The sequence below is a fragment of the Chiroxiphia lanceolata genome, chromosome 21 (assembly GCF_009829145.1).
Source record: "Chiroxiphia lanceolata isolate bChiLan1 chromosome 21, bChiLan1.pri, whole genome shotgun sequence".
Taxonomy (NCBI): domain Eukaryota; kingdom Metazoa; phylum Chordata; class Aves; order Passeriformes; family Pipridae; genus Chiroxiphia; species Chiroxiphia lanceolata.
In genome coordinates, this window is record NC_045657.1 from 9038160 (window position 1) to 9059040 (window position 20881).

At 60.9% G+C, this 20881-nt stretch overlaps 1 protein-coding gene across 1 annotated transcript in view; it reads left to right on the forward strand.

Annotated features, from left to right (window-relative positions):
* Nucleotides 1-9075: 9075 nt before the first annotated feature.
* NIBAN2 (niban apoptosis regulator 2) overlaps nt 9076-20881 on the forward strand; it is a 30074-nt gene continuing 18268 nt past the window's right edge. The window contains exon 1 of the mRNA XM_032708571.1: nt 9076-9182. Within this exon, the coding sequence (XP_032564462.1) occupies nt 9128-9182 (55 nt within the window). The 5' untranslated portion in view covers nt 9076-9127. The remainder of the gene's footprint in view (nt 9183-20881) is intronic.

The following is a 20881-nucleotide window of genomic DNA, read 5'->3' on the forward strand; positions in this document are numbered from 1 at the left end:
TGTAAATCTGGGGGCAAAGGGGACGTGTTCACCCTGTGCCCAGCACGGCACCCGCCGAGCTTCCCCTCCTGGCTGGGTGTGGGTACGTGCCAGGGCCACCAGCCACCGTGGTTGGCCCTGAGCTGGCTCCCAGGGCCGTGCCCAGGGGATTTGGGGGCTCCTGTGCTCCCCTTTCCAGACCTGGGCAGCGTGTGATGGGGCGAGGGGGAGGGAGGAAATGGGAAAGGGGGGGAGAAGTGGGAAAGGAGGGGGAAAAACGGGAAAGGAGGTGGGAAACAGCACAGTGCCAGTACAGAGCCAGAGCAAATGGCAGTGATCCAGAGGCAGGCTGTGCCTGCAGGTATGTGCATAGATATACATATTTATGTATGGCTGGATAGGTGTTCACCCCATTGCTTAGGGCAGGACACGGGGTGCCTGAGGACACAGGACAGCAAAGGAGTGCCCAGAGGGCCAGCAGGGTGACAAAAGCTCCATCCCATCAGCGTGGGCTCTGCCAGCCCCGGGTCAGGCAGCCGTGCATCCCAATCCTGTGCTCTAAAACCCACTCCCTCCGCCGCTTCCTTAAAAATAATCCGGAGCCGAGTTTGTCAGAGCCGCCGGACTCCGTGCCAGGCACAGGCTATAAATACCAGCAGACTATTTAAGAGGGAGGTATTTATATTGCTCCTCCAGCTCCCTGTCAGTCTTCCCGGGGAGGCTGAGCATTGCTTGTCTGTGGCAAAACCACAGCGGGTCTGGAGCTGCAGGAAAGCCAGACCCGGCTGCTGGGGGTCCCCAAGGTGTCCCCCCCTGCCCCTGGGGACACTCAGCTCCCTGGCAGCCGTGTGCTTCTCCTGCATCCATCATACCTGGCAGAGAATATAAATAAGGGAAGAGTGACACTCATTTAGCTGGAAAAATCAGGAAGCAAGTTGTCCCGCTCCACAGGCTGCCTGGGTAGTGCCAGGGTGCCAGGCGGGGGATGGAGGCTTTGGAGGGGAGTGCTGGGAAGGCAGGGATGGGAACATCCTCCCAGTGGTGGGGTGGAGAGAGGGCTGCTTGTGGGAATGATGCTTTGGATTGCCTTCCTGACAGCACAGCTTGGCACAACAAATATGGGCTGCCCACATCCCGATATCCAGGAGCCTCCTGACCATGGGGCTGGATGGGACCTGGAGGCTGCTTCCCAACTGGAGGCATTTGCTGGAGTGTAAAATGCCTCAGGGTGGTGGGTCCTCCAAGCAGGAACTGTGGGTTGTTTGCCACAGGCCTTAGATCCTTGGAGACCCCCAGGAGCCTTTCCCTGCTCAGCAAGGGGCTCTGGGATCTGCAGCCTGGATCCCCCAGCATGGACCACGTGGAACACCAGGTACAGGGAAGGGAACAGCCTTTCCTCACCCCCCAGGGCTGGGAAGGAACATCAGGGTGGATGGGGAGAGGTGGGGGCTGCTCCCCTCACTCCATCCTGTGCTGTTCTGGTCCAAGTCATGGAAATTGGGATGGCCAAGTCTGGCAGCTGGGACCTCACTAAATAATGGAGGGAGATGAGAGGCTGGATGAGGGACTGGTCTGGGGGTCAAGGAATCAGATGGATCTGGCTGAAACTGGTATTCCTGAAAGTCAGATTTAAGGATGTCTGTGGCACTGAGGGGGGAGTTGGTGTAGGAGATGCTTTCCTGAGCAGCCCTGAGGCCACATCCTTCTCCCTCCTTACTGGTCCTCTGGAGTCTGGGCTGGAAGGCCTCGATCTGAGCTTTTTTAACCCCAAAAATTGAGTTAATAATTGTCGAGCTGTTGGAAATGTGTTTATCGGGGGGAAATGGGGGTGTCCCACAAACTCCTGAGTCCTGGAGCTGGGGTGAAACACCAACAGCTCCTGCTGACCTGCTGCCCACCTTCTCTGGGGACCCTTCAGGAGCATTTTGGATATTAGGCCATCTACGGGGCAGCCATGGGAGGGTGTGAGAGTATCCAGGGAATGCATCCATTGTCAGGGGATGTGCAATGGGGAGGCCACTTCCATGTCACCCTGAGAGTAGGCAGAGGCAAACTGCTGTCCATTAAATGACTCAACCCAGGAATGTGTCCCAAGGGAAGGTGGCTCAGGGACAGGGAGGGCACAGTGTCACCCGCTGCATTTGTCCCCACGAGCTGCCTGGGGCGAAGCTGCTCGGGGTTAATCATCTCCCAGTGCCTGGTTTTCACTGGAGCCACTGAGGGGTGGTGGCTGAGCAGACACTTGCTCTGGGTGCTTGGGGTTTTCCCACCGTTTCCAGCTGTTCCTCATTGCTCACACATGGGGTTTTTCCTCTCCCTGGTGCAAATGCCAGAGCTGTGCCTGCAGTGACCCAGCACCAGCCCTTGCACAATGCGTGTCCTGTTCCTGCCCAGGGTTTGGAGGCAGGGAAGAACCCATAGCCCTGAAAACCACTCTTCCCAGTATCCCACAGCAAGGAGCAGAGCCAGGGCCACATCCTGGACTGATCCATGCTGGGAGTAACCACCAGAGCCAAAGGGACTGAGACCATCATTCCCAGCATCCAGTGCCCATCAGCGTGGGCTCCTGGGGAGAGCTGGGCAGCTGGTAGAGCCCTCAGCCCCTCCTGGGTCCCCACAGCAGCTGGAGGGGCTGGGGAGGCACTGCCCATGCCCCATGATTATCCTGTGCCCCATGCCCATCCCTATGCCCTGTGTCCCATGTCTGTGTGTGTCGTGCTCATGCCTTGTATCCAAAAACATTCCACGTGCCCGTGCCAGTGCCTGTTCCCGTGTTCTGTGCCATGCTGGTGCCCGTGCCCATATCCCGTGCTCATCCCGGTGCCCCTGATGGTGCCCGCACCCCACGCCCCGTGCCGTGCCTGTTCCCATATCCCCTATCTCATATCCCGTATCCCCTATCTCATATCCCATATCCCCTATCTCATATCCCATGCCACTCCGGTGCCGGTGTCGCCAGTCTGTCGCACCCTCCGCAGGCTGCACCGAGCCGATCCCGGCTCCCTGCCAAGGCCTGGCTGGCGGCCAACAGTTATCCCAGTGCCGACCAGCAGAGGGGAATGACGGTCCGCACGAGCCTCCCTCCTCCTCCTCCTCCCGTGCCCTCCGCACCGGCGGCTGCGCTCCCCCAGCCCTGCCGTCCCCTCCCTGCCCCGCGGCGCTGGCGGGGGGGTGGGTGCTCACCCCCGGGGGGGTGAGGGTGGGGTGACACCCCCCGACCTCTGCTCTGCCTGCCACAGCCCCATGGCACCGGCTGGTGGCGTTTTGCGGGTCCCCAGAGGCCTCCAGCAAGGTCCCCCCAATCCCTCGGTGCAGAGCTCCATGTCCAGGCTGGAGCTGGGGATGGAGCTGATGGACCCCGTGTGGAGGTTCTGTGCCCAGTCTGGATGGATCCTGCACAGAGATCCATGTCCAGGCCGGGGCTGAGGCTGGAGCTGATGGATCCTGTATGGAGGCTCCATGCCCAGGATGGAGCTGATGGATCCTGCACAGAGCTCTGTGCCAGGCTGCAGCCGGAGCTGGAGCTGATGGACTCCATGCACAAAGCTCTGTGCCTGAGCTGAAGCTGGGGCTGGAGCTGATGGATCCTGTGTGAAGGCTCCATGCCCAGGCTGGAGCTGGTGGATCCTGCACAGAGCTGCATGCCTGGGCTGGAGCTGGGGCTGGAGATGATGGACCCCATGCACAAAGCTCTGTGTCTGAGCCGAAGCTGGGGCTGGAGCTGATGGATCCCGTGTGGAGGCTCCATATCCAGGATGGAGCTGATGGATCCTGAACAGAACTCCCTGTCCGAACTGGAGCTGGAGCTGATGGATCCTGCACAGAGCTCCGTGCCCGAGCAGGAGCTGGGGTTGGAGCTGGAGCCGGTGGATCCTGCCCCTGATTCAGCAGAAGCCGGTCGAGGCAGGCCTGATTCAGCACTGCTTAATCACGCTGTTATCTGGGAGCGAGCGCTGCAGTCAGCGGGACGGAGGGTGCAGCAGCCCGGGGGCACGGCACCACCGCTCGCGGGGCTGGGCAGAGCTGCCCTCGCCTTTATCAGCAGCGGGGAGTTTTATTGCCGCAATTATGCAGCTGTTAATTGCACCAAGAGCAATTCTAGTGACGGCGAGCAGCCCCCGGTGCAGGAGGACACCTTCACCCCCTTGTTTGCCGGGAGCTTCTCCCTTCTTCCCAACCCCGGCTGGCTCTGACCCCACCTCAGCAGGTCCCTTAATAAAGACACATCTTAGACACCTCCGAGGGCTCAGAGGTGACCCCGGGTGGGTTTGTACTTGGCTGTCCCGCTGTGGGTGGGGCTCGAGCCCCGCTGCAAGGGACATCCCGAGCCGCCCCCTCCCGAGCACCCACAGCGATCGGGTTTCCCGGTGAGCCGGCTGAGCTGGAAACAGATCCTTGTCCAGGGTCATCGCGAGTGAAAGGAAAACTCCACTGATTGCTCCTCGCGTCGGTGAGAGAGAAATAAACATTTCCCGGGTTGGAAGCTTTATCCTGCAATGCGCTCCCGTGTTCGGCGGTTGCAGGAATTCGGCAGGTCCTGGAGGCGGTGAGGGATTGGGAACAGCCCGTCCTGGGTGCTCTGCAGGTGCAGCAACCACCTCTGCTGCTGAGAGGTCAGATTTTACACTGTGGTAATGACTTCATGGAAAAGCCAAGGGAATCCTCCCCACAGGCACCAAATCCAGGGGGATCAGTCGAGGGGGCAGGAGGGCAGAGAGCTGAGCACAAAGAGCCTGGCAGGCTTGGTTGGACTGCAGTGAGCATAAAAAATATCCCAAATAATCAACTTTTTTTGTTAAAAATTCTTCCTCACGGCCATGGATTGGGGCATCAGGATCATCCAGGAGAGGCTCTGGGTCCCTGGGAGGGTGAAGGACAGATGTGGAGCACTTTGCTCACCATGATGGACTAGTGTACCATCCCCAGGCATTGAGGGCTTTACCAATTTGGGAACTGTCTCAGCTCACTGCTGCCGTCACCACCGTCCCAGGAGCTGCCTGAAACCACGAGAGTCTTTATTCTCCTCAGCTCTATTCAGAGGGAAATCCTGCATTTGGAAGCTGGGATAATTCGGGCAGCTCCAGGCAGATAAGCATGATTTCCATATGTTCAGTGAGATGTAATGAGATGGGATGATTAGACTTTATCACAGTGCAGTTCTGTACAACTCTGATGCTGCACAGCCTCTAACAGGAGGGATGCCTGTGCTGGTCCCTCACAGCCCTGGCACGTGGGGCAGGGGGTGACAAACCCATTTGGGCACCACTTGTGGTGCAGAAGTTGCTGGTTTGTTTTCCCTCTGCTCAGGGCTCCTGAACCTGGTGGCATTGCCTGGAACCTTTGCAGAGGGATGCAGGGAAGGGGAGCAGGGATCTGCCTGAGTTGGTGGGCAAGTGCTGCTGCCTGTCCCTGAGCCAAAAGATTGAGCTTGCAAAGGGGGATGGATTTAAAAGCATCCTCAGGGAGGATGAAGACAGGAGAGCAGCAGGGGGATGTGTCTGCACCCCTTGTCCTACCACAGCAGATGGGCTCAGTGCTTGAGCAGGGCCAGGCTGGGCTTTGCTCCCAAAAACTGGTAGCAGGAGAGGAAGGATGAAGCATTCCCATCCACATCACCTTCATTGGGACAGCAGGGATGAGGGAAACACACACCAGGACCATGTCAGGGACAATCCCTTCTGCACATGACCACATGGGAATACACCAAAATGCGCTCAGCCACTGAGCTTTGAGCCTCCAAATCATGACAAAACCCTTCAGACAACTCCTTTATTCCCCCTTCCCAAGCTTCATGACACCACGCTGGGGAGAATGTTGATCTGCTGGAAGGCAGGAGGGCTCTTCAGAGGGACCTGGACCAGCTGGAGAGTTGGGCTGATTCCAGTGGGATGAGGTTCAACCAGGCCAGGTCCTGCACTGTGACCACAACAACCCCCTGCAGCACCACAGGTTGGGGACAGAGTGGCTGGAGAGCAGCCAGGCAGGAAGGGAGCTGGGAGTTTGGATTGACAGGAAGCTGAACATGAGCCAGGGGTGCCCAGGTGGCCAAGAGGACCAATGGATCCTGGCCTGGATCAGGAACAGTGTGGCAGCAGGAGCAGGGAGGGGATTCTGCCCCTGTGCTGGGCACTGGGGAGGCCACCTCTGGAGTGCTGTGCCCAGCTCTGGCCCCTCAGCTCAGGAAGGACATGGAGGGGCTGGAGCAGGGCCAGAGAAGGGCAACGAGGCTGGGGAAGGGTCTGGAGCACAAGTGCTGGGAGGAGAGGCTGAGGGAGCTGGGGGGGCTCAGCCTGGACAGGAGGAGGCTCAGGGGAGACCTTCTCACTCTCTGCAGCTCCCTGACAGGAGGGGGGAGCTGGGGGGGGTCGGGCTCTGCTGCCAGGAACCAGCAGCAGGACAAGAGGGCACAGCCTTGAGCTGCCCCAGGGCAGGTTTAGGTTGGCCATGGGGCAGAAGTTGTTTGCAGAGAGAGGGATCAGCCCTTGGAATGGGCTGCCCAGGGAGGGGGTGGAGTGCCCGTCCCTGGAGGTGTTTGAGCAGAGCCTGGATGTGGCATCAGTGCCATGGTCTGGGTGACAAGGTGGGGTTGGGTCACAGGTTGGACTCCATGATCTCGGAGGTCTTTTCCAACCCAGTTAATTCTAGGATTCTATGATTTAGCAGCTGAGTCTGTCTCTGCCACCAGCCAGTGTGTGTCAAAAATTCAGCTCTGTGTCACCGCTTGGCACCGACTGACAGTGCCAGGACATCGTGCTCATCTTCAGGTGGTTTTGGGAGCCCCAAAAACAGCCTCTGTGTCTGTGGTACAGCCTCCAGTCTCTGTTGACACGCTATTTCTGCACGCCACAAACAAACCCTTCCTGTTTGCAAATCAACAATATCAATGCTGGCTATTTTTTACCTTTTAATTAAGGTTTTATTTTGTTATTTATTTAACAAACACATCAGTGGGTAAAAGAGGCAGGTAATGACTCAGTGTGTAATGCTCCAGTGCTTACGTGGATTGATTTTTCAAAAATAAGGCTTTTATACCACTTACTTGGTCTATTTAGCAGGACTGTGTGTGCACTGCCTAAATAATACTCCATATATTGCTTTTTTTAAAGGGATGGAGCTTGCTTTCTAATAATGAAGTAATTTGCACGGGTAGATGTTCACATTTATTTTCAATTTGAAGGGGGTGGATGCATTTTCACCACCTTTCAAATACCATCACCCCACTAAGGTAGACTTTCAAATGAATTCAGAGCCAGACTCCTCGGGGATCAGCGTGGGGGAAAGTGTTTAAAAGCCTCCAGTGGAACAATTTTCTATTGGAAATGAGATTTCGCTGTAGATAAATTTCCCACGAGAATCCCTTGATTTCAACACCATTTTAGCCAGAGAAACAAACTGCAAACAAGCCCTCTGCCAAGGGGAAAACCTTCTTATGGGGCATCACGGAGAGGAAAAGGGAAATATTTCAGCTTTGGAGTTATTTTCCCTTTGAAATGACTTGCAGGGGTGCTAAGATGGAAAAGGCTGATGCACTGAGGGCATTCCTGGGGGGAGAGCCCAGCCCAGGGGGTATCCCAGCCCCATCCAGCCTGGCTGCTGTGGGTGCTGGGGCAGATGCAGGTGTGGCACCTGGAGGCCAGTTGATGTTCTTTGGCCTCGTGTGGAGTGTTTGTCTTCAGCAGAGCTCGGTTTGGCACGGCAGCACCCACACCCCCGCCCCAACAGGAGGATGCTGGACCCCTAAGCGAGGGGGGCAGGACCCCCTGGTGTCCCCCCGGGGTGTGCCAGGCTGGGGGTGGCCCCCGTTTCAGGGTGGTAGCGGGCAGGGAGAGGCGTTTCCAGCCTCCTGCCCCCTCCCCATCGCCAGCCGGCCAAGGAGAGCTATTTCAGGAGGATAAACAGGATGCCTCGCTCCCGGGCTGGCCACCTCCATTCCTCCCTCCCACAGCCCTCCAGTAAACAGGCCAGCCCAGGAAAAGCCTCCCGGCACAACCCCAGAGCCCAGAGCAAGCCAGGCAACCTGGCCACAGCTAAGCCGAGCTTTGCCCAGCCCAGCCCAAGCTTCCAGTGGTCTGGAAGCACCCAGGGAAAGCAGAGAGATCCCAAAGCATGGATCCACCTCGGCAGCGACTCCCTGGAGCCGCCCCGCAGCTGGGAACCGCTTGAACTTTCGGGTCACACCACCACGTCCTCCTCCTTCCTCCTCCTCCTCTTCCTCTCTCGGTCACACCCCGGCTGCTCGCTGTGCCCGGGCTCCGGGAATGACACCGGCCAGGCCTTTCCTTCAGCGGGATCGTGCCCAGGCAGCGCCGGAGAATCCTGCGAGGGCTGTTTCCGCCTGTTGCTCTTGGGAAAGGAGCTGCAGCAACAGCGGGGGGAAGGTGGAGCTTTTCCACCGCTTCCTCCAGCTCCGCAGCTCCGGCTGCTTCCTGCCTGGGTTCGGTGTGTCCGAGGAGACTTTGCTGGATCGGTGATCCTGGGGAGATGCCAGCCCCCATCCCGGCACAGCGGAGCCAAACAGCTCCTGGTCCTAAATCTGTGGCCGGGGAGGGTTTTAAGTCAACTTGAGTTCTTCCATCCCATTCTCCCACAGGCTGGGGAGGGACAGGGGCCCCGCGCCGGCTCCCACGGCTGCTTTTCCACCTTGGCACTGCAGGAGCAAGGTCAGGGCAGGAGGCCCGGGGTGTGGGCACAGGTAGGACAGAGCCCGGGTGTTGCAATGCCGGGAGTGGAGGATCCCGGTGCCAACACGGAGCCGGTTTTCCCGGCGGCAGCGCCCGCCGTGGGACCCGCCGTGGGACCCGCGGGTGTGCGGGGGGACCCGCGGGGCTGTGCGGGGGGACCCGCGGGGCTGTGCGGGTCCGGGGGAGAGGACACGACACATTCCCCCCCCCCTCTCCAGCCTCCCCATCCCCCAGCGAGCAATTAGAGCGGCTAATTACGCGGCGGGGGGGACCCCGGTGCCGGGGGCGGCGGGCGGGACGCGGGGCGGTGCGGGGGGAGTGGCCGGGGGGGGCCGTGGGGCGCCGCGCTGCCGGGCCGCCCCGGGCGCTGCCTTCCTCCTCCTCCTCCTCCTCCTCCCCCCTCTTCCCTCTTCCCTCCTCCTCCCGCCGCTCCTCCCGCCGCCCGGCCCGGCCCGGCTCCGCTCGCCATGGGAGATGTGGTCTCCACGCACCTGGACGAGGGTCGCCGCCAGCACATCGCGGGTGAGCCCCCGCCGCGTCCCCGCTCCCCTTTTATCCCCGCCGCGCTCTCCCCATCCCTCCTTCAGTCCCTTTGGGAACCCCTCCCCCAACAATATTCCCGGGACCCCCCCCCTCCTGCTCGTCCCCTCTCTCGCTCTTCAAACTTTATTTTCCCCGTTTCCGCGTGGTTTTGCCCGGGCACAGCCCGGGGGGCTCAGCGACGGTGCCCGAGGTACCCGCCTGGCTCCCAAGTGAAGAGCTGGGCTGTGCCGGGGGTGTTTGTGTTCGCTCTGGGGGCCGTGTCTGTGCGCGAAGCCCCCCCGGGATGCGGGGAGGGAAGAGGGGAGCTCTTCGGGGGATGCTGGAAGCCGAGTCCGGTCAGGAACATTGCTGTCAGCACGGCGACTGCTGGGGCTGGCTGGCAACTGAGTCTTCTCCACCTTTACAGTGCTGGGAGATCCTTAGGGAAGCCCCCCCGCCAAAGGTTCTGGGGTGGAGGGAAGGACTGGTTGCCCTCAGCCTTCCCGGCACAGGCAGGACACAGCAGTGCCCCCGCCACGGCCGTGGGACGGGGCAGGGTGACAATGTGGTTATTGAGAGCCCGTCTGTCCCGGGGCGGCAGCGCCTCGCCCCTGGCACGGGATGTCTGGCCAGAGCCGCCTGGGAACCGCGGGACGTGGGATTATGGCTCTGCACAGGCAGGGGTTGTTCGAAAGCAGCTGCTAATTGGGGCCTGCGGGGACTCGCTTGACCCCTGTAAGTGGGGTCACCCCTCTGTCGCGGTGCTGGGCTCCCCCGAGCCACCTCGCGTCACTGGCGGTGCGGGCGCTCGGCTCCCCGGGGCTCCCGAGCGGGCAGGACGTGACCTCCGAGCCCCTTCATGCTCCGGCTTTGCTTTCAGCTCCCCGGGCTGGAAAACCCCCTCATGTGCAGTGGGCGAAGCCACCCGCCCACCCCGCGGAGCCACACCTGAGGCGGGTGCCAGCACCGAGTGTGGCTCCGTGCTGGACCTTGTGCGTCTCGCCGGGAGCTCAAAGCCTCGGGAGCGCCGGTGTTTTGGAGGTGGCTCCACCGTATCATTGCTCTGTCTCGGCCATAAAGCCACGGGAGTGGCTCTGGAGTCCTTTTGTCCCCGAGGGCTGTGGGGGAAAAGCTGCTGCTGCTGCTGGAGCAGAGTGGTGGAGCTGCCGCGGGACTGGCACAGGCGCCCGGTGTCTCTCGGCGGAGCCCATCGGCCCTGCCAGCCCCCGCCGTTCCTGGCAGGAATGCTTACGTGGTATGCGGCTCAGCAGGACGCCAGCAGGTTTTTGAGCTTTGAAGGAGAGCTTGGAACTCGCTCTGGGGTTTTCTCCTTGCATTAGTTAAAGCTCAAAACACGGCTTGTCCGTGAGGCTGCGCTGGGCCGGGGCTGCCCACGGCAGCAGCGTGTTTGGATCCAAAGCACATCCCGAATTTCCCTTTAACTTGCCTGTTCTCTGTGCAGAGATAGCGCCCTGTGCGAGCCCTGCGATCCTAATCCTGAAGAATAACAAGGAAAAGCCCCGTCTGGGTTTTCTGTGCAGGAATCTGACTCTGCTGGGTCAGGAATTGGGTGTTTGCAAGGCCAGGCTGGATGGTTGAACCCTGGCGGGGTTGAACCCTGGCTGTTACCTCAGGACGGGTTTCAGCCCATGGGCAGGGGGGCTGAAAAGTGGAAAAAGTGGGAAAAAGGTTTAATGGGAAAAAGATTTAATGGGAGAAAGATTGCTGTGGAATAGGATGATGGAGATTGGGCTGGGCCGTGTCCTGTGCCACGCTGCAGCCCTGAAGGTTTGGAGTGAGCAAGGGGGACATGCACCTGTACTGGGACACCTCCCTGGGAGAGATTGGAGCAAACTGGGTTCCTGGAGCACCTCTCAGCTCTTGGGTGAGGAGCCCCTGGAGCTGGGAGGGGCCGTAACCCAACAGGCAAGGCACGACTTGCTGTCAGGCATGCAAAGCAACGTGGCGGGGAAAACTCTGGGTTTTCCTGCCTAGATCAGCCTGTTCTCCGCTGCTGCAGCTCCAGCTGGCGCCCAGGGAGCGATCCAACCCCTCTCCAAGCAACTTTTCCCAGTTGCCCTCCCAACTTGGGGGAGTTTGGATGTGCTACCCGGGCTGCCGTGGCCCCTGATTGCTGGAGGGAGCTCTCTGGGGTTGGTGGTGCTTCCCGAGGTTGGAGCCCCCAGAATTTCTGGGGAGAACCTGGGCCAGACCTTTCTCCCTCCTGGGAATGGAGCTTTCAGCACTGCAGCTGGATTAAAGGCAGGGGGGAGGTGGGAAGAGCCCTCCCAGCAGATCCAAGCTGGCAAGGTCCCATGCCCTGCCCCAGCCCCTGTGCTGGTGGCTGATGCCAATGTCTCCCAGAATTCATGGGCCACACGTGTGTGACTGGTGTGTTGGTGGCTCAGGACCAGGGTCTTTCCTCCCACTGGTGGGACTGGATGCCTCCAAGCAGGCATGGAGGCAGCAGGGATGCTGCTCTGTGCTGGGGCTGTTGGGGCAGCCGGGTGTGATCTCCACCTGGATGGTTCTGGCACAGCTGCCTGCAGCTCCTGCTTCCCGTTCTCCAAGGTCTCTCTATGACCAGTGTTTCCTTCTACCTCCCTGCTTTGGACATCTTCCCAGCCTGAGTCGTCCAGTTTGTTTGTCAACACCCTTCAGCTGCCCTCCTCCTCCTCCTCCTCCTCTTCCTCCCGAATGGGGGCTGGGAATCACTTCCAACCTGCTGTGTGGGCTGGAGCAGGGAATGGCTCTGCCTGGGCACCGTCACCGGGGGACATCAGCTCAGGGTTCCTGGGAAAGCTGAGATGTCATGGGGTGACCTGGCTTTTTGCACAGTGTCCCCTCCTGTCCAGGGAAGAGACAGTGCTCCCTCCTCCCAGTGCTCTCAGCGTGGAACTGGATGAAGCTGGAATAACTCCATCCCTAGGGCATCCCAGCCCCACGGACCCCTCCTCCAGGGGGATGAGGTGAAGCAGGACTGGCAGGACCTGGGTGGCTCCGTCCTGGGCACCTGGTGGGTGTGAGAGCCCAGGGATGTGGCAGGAGCTGCTGGATGTCTCCGTGGCCAGAGGGATGTGGGGGTGGGTGGCAGCACAGGGAGGGTCCCTGGGAGCTCACACCTTGTTCTGGCATCTCCGGGGAGTCGCCAGCCCGTTAATTACAGAGTAAAGCAGCTGTTAATTTTGGGGTGGGACTTCCACAGCCAGCAGCCCACGCGGTGGTGGCAGAGGTGACACTGAGCCTCGTCCCCGGGGCCGGTCCTGCGGCGTTTCCGCTCCAACGAGCCTTGTCAGGCATCGGTGGCTGCACATCCCTGATCCCACCCAGGAGCGCCCTCCTGCTGCCTGGGTGCTGCTGGGATGGGCTGCGGGATCAGATCCAGAGGTGCCCGGCAAGTGCCAGGAGGTGCCGAGCTGTGGTGTGCCACAGGGATGGAGGCTGCTGGCAGCGGGGAGAGGTTTGCTGTGGCTTCCCTGAGCGTGCCACTCATTTCCCGGCCTTGGCCACAGCTCCAGCCGGCGTGGGAGGCGGAGGCTGCCGACGCTGGGCTCTGGGGTGGGTCTGGAGGCTGAAACCTCGCCCTGCCCCCGGGGGAGGCGGTGCAGGGAGGCTCCGAGGGATCGCGCCGGAGACCTGGAGTGGTTTCTCTTCACGAAATGTGTGTCTTCTTTCATGGTGAAATAAAGAACTCCCCTGGCATGTCAGGGCTCCCTGCCAGCGGGAGGGGCTGGTTCTGGCAAGCCGGGGCTTTACCTGCAGCCGTCGTGTCGGGGCACGGGGCTCTCTCGGAGCCAGCGTGTTGGGGCAAGGGGACATTGTTCTGGTGGCCTCCCCACGTGTGCAGGCTATAGGAGCCCTCCCTGCCCTGCCCGTGCTCAGCCCCGGGGGCAGACCCTGCCTTCCCTCTGGGAGGGCTTTCCCTGCCTCCCCCAGCGAGGGTTTATCCAGAGGCCTTGCCTCGGGCAAGCTGGGGCAGGCACGGAGGGTATCCCTGCTCTGCCTGGGACAGGAGGAGCAGAGCTGTCACTGCAGCTGAGAGCTCTTTTTGGGCTCCTGGCTCAGGCCAGGGAGAGAGAAGCACCCACAGAGCAGGAGAGCCCCACGGCAGTGTCAGACACCCCTAAACCCACTGCAGGGACCCAGCGAGGGAAGCACAGCCAGGAGCTGGGATTTCCCAAGCCTTTGCCTCCCTGCTTCCCTCAAATTGCTGCAGAGGCTGGCTCGGCTCAGAGGGGCTCAGTGCCTCTTGGCACAGCCCTTGCCAGCTCTGTCCCACCCTCCTTGGATGGACAGGCTCCCCTGTCTCCAAGCTTTCCAACAGGAATAACACCTGGAGGGATCCAAGGATGCTGATCCACAGGCAGTTGCTGTGATGTGAAGAGAGGTGAGGACCAGCTCTCCATGACAAGGCTGAGCACCCTCTCTGCCCCTGCAGCTCCCAGGTCTGACCCCACCACCCAGTTTGTAGGAGGTGTCACCTCACCCTGGGGCTGCAGCTCCTGGAACCTGGCTGGTGCCTGGCAGTGAGGTCCCCAAGCAGGAGCTGTGTCCCCTCCTAGCCCCTGGCTGGCCCTGGAGCCTTGTCCAGTGCCTGGATGTGCTGCACTGGCTCCATGGAGAGCCCAGTGCCGGGGGCCAGGAGGGGAGGAAGGGGCAGAGCAGAGCTTCCTCCCAGTCTCTTGGACTGGAGAGGGAGGAAGGAGTAAAACTCCACCTTTTCCCCTTTTTCAAAGGGAAAGGGCAGTGACATTTGACACAGGTCCCAGCTCTGGCTGGTACAGCACAGTGCCTTTGTCTGTGCCCTCCTGCCCTTTTCTGTGCCCTCCTACCCTTCCCTGGCAGGGATCTGTCCCTGCCTGCAGCCAGGCTCCCAACTCTGCTCTGGGGAACTCAGCCCTTCACTACTGGAGTCCTGGAATGGGAAATTCCCACACAGTAGGATGGATGGGAAACTCTGCCCTGGAGCTGGCAGGGGACCTATGGCAGGATTTTCCCCCTCTCCTGCTGTGCTGGTGGCTCCTGGGGCACAGGAGGCTTGTCCTGTCTTGCCCTCTCCCTCTCCCAGCTCTGCTCAGCCCCATGGGGGGTTTCCCTGGATGAAGGGATGTGCCCAAAGCTGGGGTGACCTTGATGCCACTCTGTGCGGCAGGAGAGCAAGACTGCCAGCAACCAGGTACTCAGAGTGGTGGTGGCTGAGCCATGGGAAGCATCCTGAGCCCCTTCCTCTCATCCCAACATATGCAGGGCATCACCTGAGACCTGGACAGAGCCTTGCCTTGGACACATCCCTGCCTTGGGATCACCCCTGCCTTGCCTGGGAGCCTCTTTGCCAGCTGCTGCCCACCCTCCTGCAGCAGGGACAGGCTCTGTGCTGCCGGGCACTGGCTGCCAGCCCCACAGCAGAGGTGCCCACCATGTCCATGGCTCTGCAGTGCCTCTGGAGCATCCTTGGCCATGGGAGACACTGATCCCTTGGCCACCCTCAGCTGGAGCATCACCCTTTGTGGGGAGGAGGGAGCAGGGATTGGAGGGGTGTGGGACAGAGGAACCAGGCACAGGACCCTCTCCAGGGTCAAGGGCTGCAGCAGAGCTCAGGACAGGCTCAGGGCTGTTTTGTTCAAATACCTCTTGATGGCCCTTTTTTTAGGTTGTACATAAAAGTCTTTGTTTGGGTCCCCTCCCATGGGGCTGGATTGGGTTTCCCGCTGGCACCGTCCAGCTGGGCAGAGGGAGAGCGTGCCAGGTTCAGCTCCTCTCCCTGGGGCTGGGCCCAGGGGGACATGACTGGCTTTTACCCTCTGCCGAGCCAAAAACATTTGTTGGGACATCCTGGAGCAAGAATCACCCACCCCCAGCTGCCCCCAGCACTCGAGAGACCTGGAGATGTCCGAGTTTGCTCTGGCCCCTTTGCCGTGGGGACTCCCCCGCTCCCACAGCTCCCGGGGGCCGGGGGTGCCCGGAGGCTGCCGGGGCTGGTGCACACCCTGCCCGGTGTGGTGGGGTTGCGCCATTGCAATGCTGCCCGGCCGGTGCCGGTGGATGAGCCGGACCTTATCTGGGGAGGGGCGATGCTGGTCCCACCCTGCTGCGGGGAGAACCCGCTCCGGGGTGAGCACCCAACGCTTGGAAACTCTTCCCCAGCCTGGTGGGACCCCGTGGGACAAGGGATATGTGGGGGGTGATGTGGCTGCAGCCGGGATGAGGGTCCTGCTCCAGCACAGGGTTTGGGGGGTGGTGTCCAGCTTGAGCCGAGCGGCTCCACGGGGAGGCTTCATCTCCCCACGGATTCCCCCAGCCCGTGGGACATATCCTGACAGTCCTGTGAGTGCAGTCACTTCTGGGATATATCCTGACAGTCCTGTGAGTGCAGTCACCTCTGGGACATATCCTGACAGTCCTGTGAGTGCAGTCACTTCTGGGATATATCCTGACAGTCCTGTGAGTGCAGTCACCTCTGGGATATATCCTGACAGTCCTGTGAGTGCAGTCACTTCTGGGATATATCCTGACAGTCCTGTGAGTGCAGTCACCTCTGGGACATATCCTGACAGTCCTGGGAGCGCAGTCACCTCTGCTGGTGCTCTGGAACCCAGTCCCTGTGCCCACCGGGCTGGTGGCACTCTGGGCTGGGCTGGATTTTCCCTGTCACCTGCTCCCCGAAGCTTTGAAGCATTGCCCCCAAAGGCAAGGCTGCTCCAAGGGGAAAGGACAGGAGAGGGGGTCCTGCCTGGAGCAGGCAGGTGGGATGGGCAGCAGGGGATCTCCTCCTGCCCCCATCCCTCGGAGGCTGTTCGGGCAGGGAGATTCAGGGCAGGCATCTGGCGCTGGGCTCAGTCCAGCCCTGACCAGCTTCTCGAGGCGTTCAAAGGCCCCGAACGCTGTTTGTTATTCACATGCACATTCCTCGCACGCAGCTCCGCAGCAGCCTTGTTCCCAGGAAGCAGCGGGACACCGGCATCCACGCCACGGGAAAACACCCGCCGGCACGTAGCCGGCCACTAATCCCGCTCCTGCCGGGCTGGATGTGACCCCGAGCCGCGGGAAGGGGCTGGGGCAGGGGGCTGGGTCCGGCTCGTGGGGGACGGGGGAGCGGGAGCTGTGGGTGAAGGTGTCTGGCGAGAGCACCGTCAGGGGTTTTTTGGCTGTTCTGAGGCTGAGGAGCTGCTGTTGAATGCGCTGCTCCGTTCTCAGCCCCGTGGATGCCGCGGTTGGCCCCAGAGCCTCGCAGGTCCGTTTCGGCAGGTTGGATTGTCCCGGCTGGGACGAGAGTGGGGTTGTGCAACCACCGCTCCTGGGCGAGGTGCTGGGAGATGGGGTGGGCGCTCCACGGTGGGCACAGACCACAGGGATACTCCCGGGGACACACGGGATGGGGGAATGCCACAGGGTGCCGGTGAAGGGTGCACCTTGCAGGGAGCCGTGTCCCCGACGGGTGCCCCAGCCCTGAGCTGGCACTGAGGGCACTTCTGACTCATCCGGGGGCAGAGCCGTGTGTGGCAAAGGCAGGGCGAGAGAGGATGAACCGGTTCAGGCCTGGCCCCATCTGGTTTCTCCTCCGAGGCTCCGCTGCCTCATCCCTTCCTGCCGCTGAGCCCCGTCCTGCCCACCCTTCCCCACCGCGGCTGAGTCAGAGGGCGGGTGAGGGGCCGCTCCAGCCCGCGGGAGGCAAGATGTGCTCCCTTTCCACCCGGGCCGTGCTTCTGAGCTGATTTCTGGCTGAAAATATTCCCGCTGGATTTTGGAGTGCCGCTGGATCCCTGGTGCTGAGCTGTGCCCGGGTGCAGGCATCAGAGCAGCCTCCACTCCCGGCTTGTCCCAGACAAGCTCAGTCCAAATCCTGACAGCAGCCTGGAGCAGGAACACCCCGGGGTGGTTTTGGGGGGGGTTGTGTGAAAGGTGCGTTTTGGCGCAGAGGGGAAACTGTCCCCAGCTTTTGCTGTCTCCCTCCAGTTTGTTTTTTCCCTATTCCAGCCTCTCCTGGTCTGCGTGAGAGGGGGAAATACAAAGCACTGCTGGGTCAGCCCCTGGGTTTTGCTGCCATCAGGAACAAACCCTTCTGCAACCCCTTTTTTGCCCCGTGTCCCCCGGGTGTGGAGCTCGTGCCTGACTCCCCCCAGCCTTGGCATCTCCTCTGGAACCAGTGCTGGAAACCCCCTCCCCGGGGAGTGCTCAGCTGGGCTGAGTCAGGACCATGAAGGAGTTTGTGTTTCTGAGTGGAAATGAGCTCACACTCAAATTCCCGAAACCCTGAACTGCCGACTGGGGTTTAACCCTTTGTGTGCCCCCCTTGGCTCTACACGGTGCTTGTACCCCACCCACAGTCCCCTGTCACTGTCCCCTGTGCTGGCTGTCACTGCACTGCTGGTGCTCAGCCTGCCCAGAGCCATCTGCTGTCACTCTGCTATTCCCAAACTCCTTCTGGGATGAGCCTGTGCTGCAGTGGGGTGAGGTGGGACCTGTGTCCACGGGTCCTCATGTGCAGGTGCTGCTGAGGGCTCGTGGGGTGCTGCTGGTTTGGGGTCTGGCTCATCCCTGGTGTGCTGGGCACCCCATCCATGGCATCCTGTGCATCCCATCCATGGCATCCTGTGCAGCCCATCCATGGCATCCTGTGCAGCCCATCCATGCTGTGTGCCCTCAGGAGAATGCCCAAACACACTGTCTGCAGAATGCCAGGTTTTGGGGCACAGGAGGGTGGCCAAGGGACAATGGGCACATCCCTGAGTGTGCTTGGACCAGGCAGCAGGGAGGGCTGGCTGGAGCAGCCCCACTCAGAGGGATGACCTGGGACAACTGGTGGCATCAGCCTCCCTTGCAGTGACCTTGTCCTTGGTGTCCCTTGATGGAAGAGCCACCCAGGCCACCACTGTCCCCTGTCAGTGTCACTGTGTGCCAGCCCCATGGTGGATGTCCCTGTCAGTGCCACTGTGGTGGTTGTCCCTGTCAGTGTCCCAGGTTCTGGGAGCCTGCAGTGCCCTCAATAACCCACCCCTGCTCACTAATCATTTACTGGCCAAATTAGTGATTAACTCCTTCCCCTTGGCAAGCCTGGCCAGGCCAGCACATGCTGCCCACGGGTCCCCTGCCACTGGGATGTCCCATCATGCCACGGCCCCCCCCAGCCCGGGGGTTGTGCTTCAATGAGCTGTTTTGTCCTTCTTTGTTTTTCTTATTTTTTTCTGGACCAGAAGGAAAATTCCCTGCCTGGGGTGGGGCATCCCTGTGGCATCCACGGGGGCTTGGGCACCCTGCTCCCAGCTCCTGCTCCCACTTCACTCTGCTGGTGGAAGGTGTCCCTGCCCATGGCAGGGGGGTGGAATGAGATGAGCTTTAAGGTCCCTTCCAACCCAAGCCATCCTGTGATTCCATGATTCCATGATTCTACATCAACCCAGGGGGTTCTGGGGAGGGCTGGGATTCCAAAGGCGCCTCACCCCCCGGGCAGATGTAAAGGGCAGTGGACACGAGAGGGCTGTGGATGCCAAAGGGGATGTGGGCTGGAGGGAGGATGGGATGAGTGTTCCCGCTGGGATTTGTCAGCTGCTGGCCTCCAGCCTGCCCTGGGTGTGAGCACACGTGTGTGGGTGTGCAGGGGGGATGTGTGTGTTTGTTCATGTGTGTTCATGGGGTACATTCATGGGGTACATGTGTGTGTTTGTTCATGTGTGTTCATGGGGGGGGGTGCATGTTGGAGAAGAGAAGGTTGTGTGGAGACCTCACAGCACCTGGAGGGGCTACGAGGAAGCCAGAGAGGGACTGTTCATCAGGAACTGGAGTGACAGGACAAGGGGGAGTGGCTTCAAAATGACAGAGGGAAAATTTAGGTTAGATATACGGAAGGAATTCTTGGCTGTGAGGGTGGGAAGGCCCTGGCACAGGTTACCCAGAGAAGCTGGGGCTGCCCCACCCCTGGAAGTGTCCAAGGCCAGCTTGGACAGGGTTTGGAGCAACCTGGGCTAGTGGAAGGTTGGAAGAAGATGAGCTTTAAGGTCCCTTCCAACCCAAACCATCCTGTGGTTCTATGTGTGGGGCTGCTGATGGTGCTGGGGATGCTCCCAAGGGCAGGACACAGCCAGTCCAGGCTGCTGGACCAGTTTGTCGTGGCCTCTGGAATCCTGAGGGCGAGATTCACCTCCTGCCCTGGCTCGGAGGGACCAACATTGGGCCGGGGCTGCTCTGGCCAGGCCATGACCTCTCAGCACCGAGGGTTGCACATGCCCTTGGGCTTCCAGCTGCCCCAGGGCTGTGTCATGGCCATGGCACTGCCCTGGGCTCGGTGACAGCGGCAGTGGCACAACCAGTCGGGGGGGTGGCAGGAGCAGAGCCTCCTCTCCAGGCTGCTTTCACCCAGACAAGCCTCAGGGACTCATCTGGGACAAGGACAAACCTGTGCTGCTGCTCTGTCCCTGTGTGGGGTGTCCTACAGGGCTGCCTGCCCTGCTGTGCCCCCTGGGTGATGCCAGGAGGGTGTGGGGGTCCCTGGGGACCCAGCAGTAGGGCTGGAGCGTGGCTGGGAGCTGGTGTGGCATGGCTCAACCCTATCCTTGCTGCCAGCCTCCTGCCCAGCCCTGCACCCAGCCTGGCTCAGGGTTTGCCTCTCTCTGCCCTCCCCGGCTCTGGAGCCCCTTTATCTCCGCCTGCAGCCACCACGTGCAGCTTAGTCATGGGGATGCTGTGGAGGCAGGAGGGGCTGGGGACAGAGGAGCTCTGTGACCAGAGGTGCTGGCACAGGGGATCCTGCTGAGCCAGGCCTCAGTGCTGTTGGCACCCCACAAAGCCGCTGTTTTCTCCCTGCCTTTGCCAGGAGCCAGAGGGATGTGCTGGAGCCTGTGCCAGCCCAGCCTGTGCCAGCCCAGCCACCCCGGCTGCTCGGGGACCGGTGCCTCTGCACGGCTGGGTGTGACAGGGATGGGGGGGGTGGCACTGGGAGGGGGGGTGTGGTGGAGCACAGCAGTCCCAGGGCAAACACCAGGATTGGGAAAGCGCCGGCAGTGGGTGGCTGGGGACACCCATCCCTGGGAGGTCCCTGTGTGTGCTCCCTCTTGCCAAAGGACTTTGCTGTGGGTGTCTGAGCCTGCACCCAGGATGGGGGGTGGCTGGGTGGGAGGCAGCCAAGCTGAGCCAAGCCCCTTCCCTCCATAGCCATGGTGGTGAGGGGACAGAGGACACGGTTCCCTGGACTGTCACCTGCCCCCAGACCCCTCCAGCTCTTGGTGGGATGTGCAGACAAAGCTGCTCATGAGGGACGACGCTCATGGGTGGCTTTGACTGTGGAGCCTGAGGGGGGAATGCTCTCTATAGCCCCCAGTGCTCATTGTATGGCCAGAGGATGCTCCCCAGAGATTTCAGGACTGCTGGGAGGAAGGAGCCAGTGGGTGGCTGAGCTGGTTCCCACATGGGACACGTCAGCCCCACACAGGGTGCTGTGGATTTTGGGGGTCAGGGCACCCACTGGCATCATCAGTGTGGGCTCCCCATCCCCTACTCAAGCAAAGCCTGGCTGTAGCACCACTAGCAGCCCACACCTTGCCAAACCTGGTGTCACCTTGTGACATGGGTGTCTGTTCCTCTTGCTTCCCCTGGGGTGGCCACCAGGGCTACTGCTCAGAGATCATCGGTGGCCCACAGCACCCCCTCCACACCCTGCAGGGGTTTGCTGAGCCTGGGGGGGTTTGGTCACCTCAAATATTTCACTG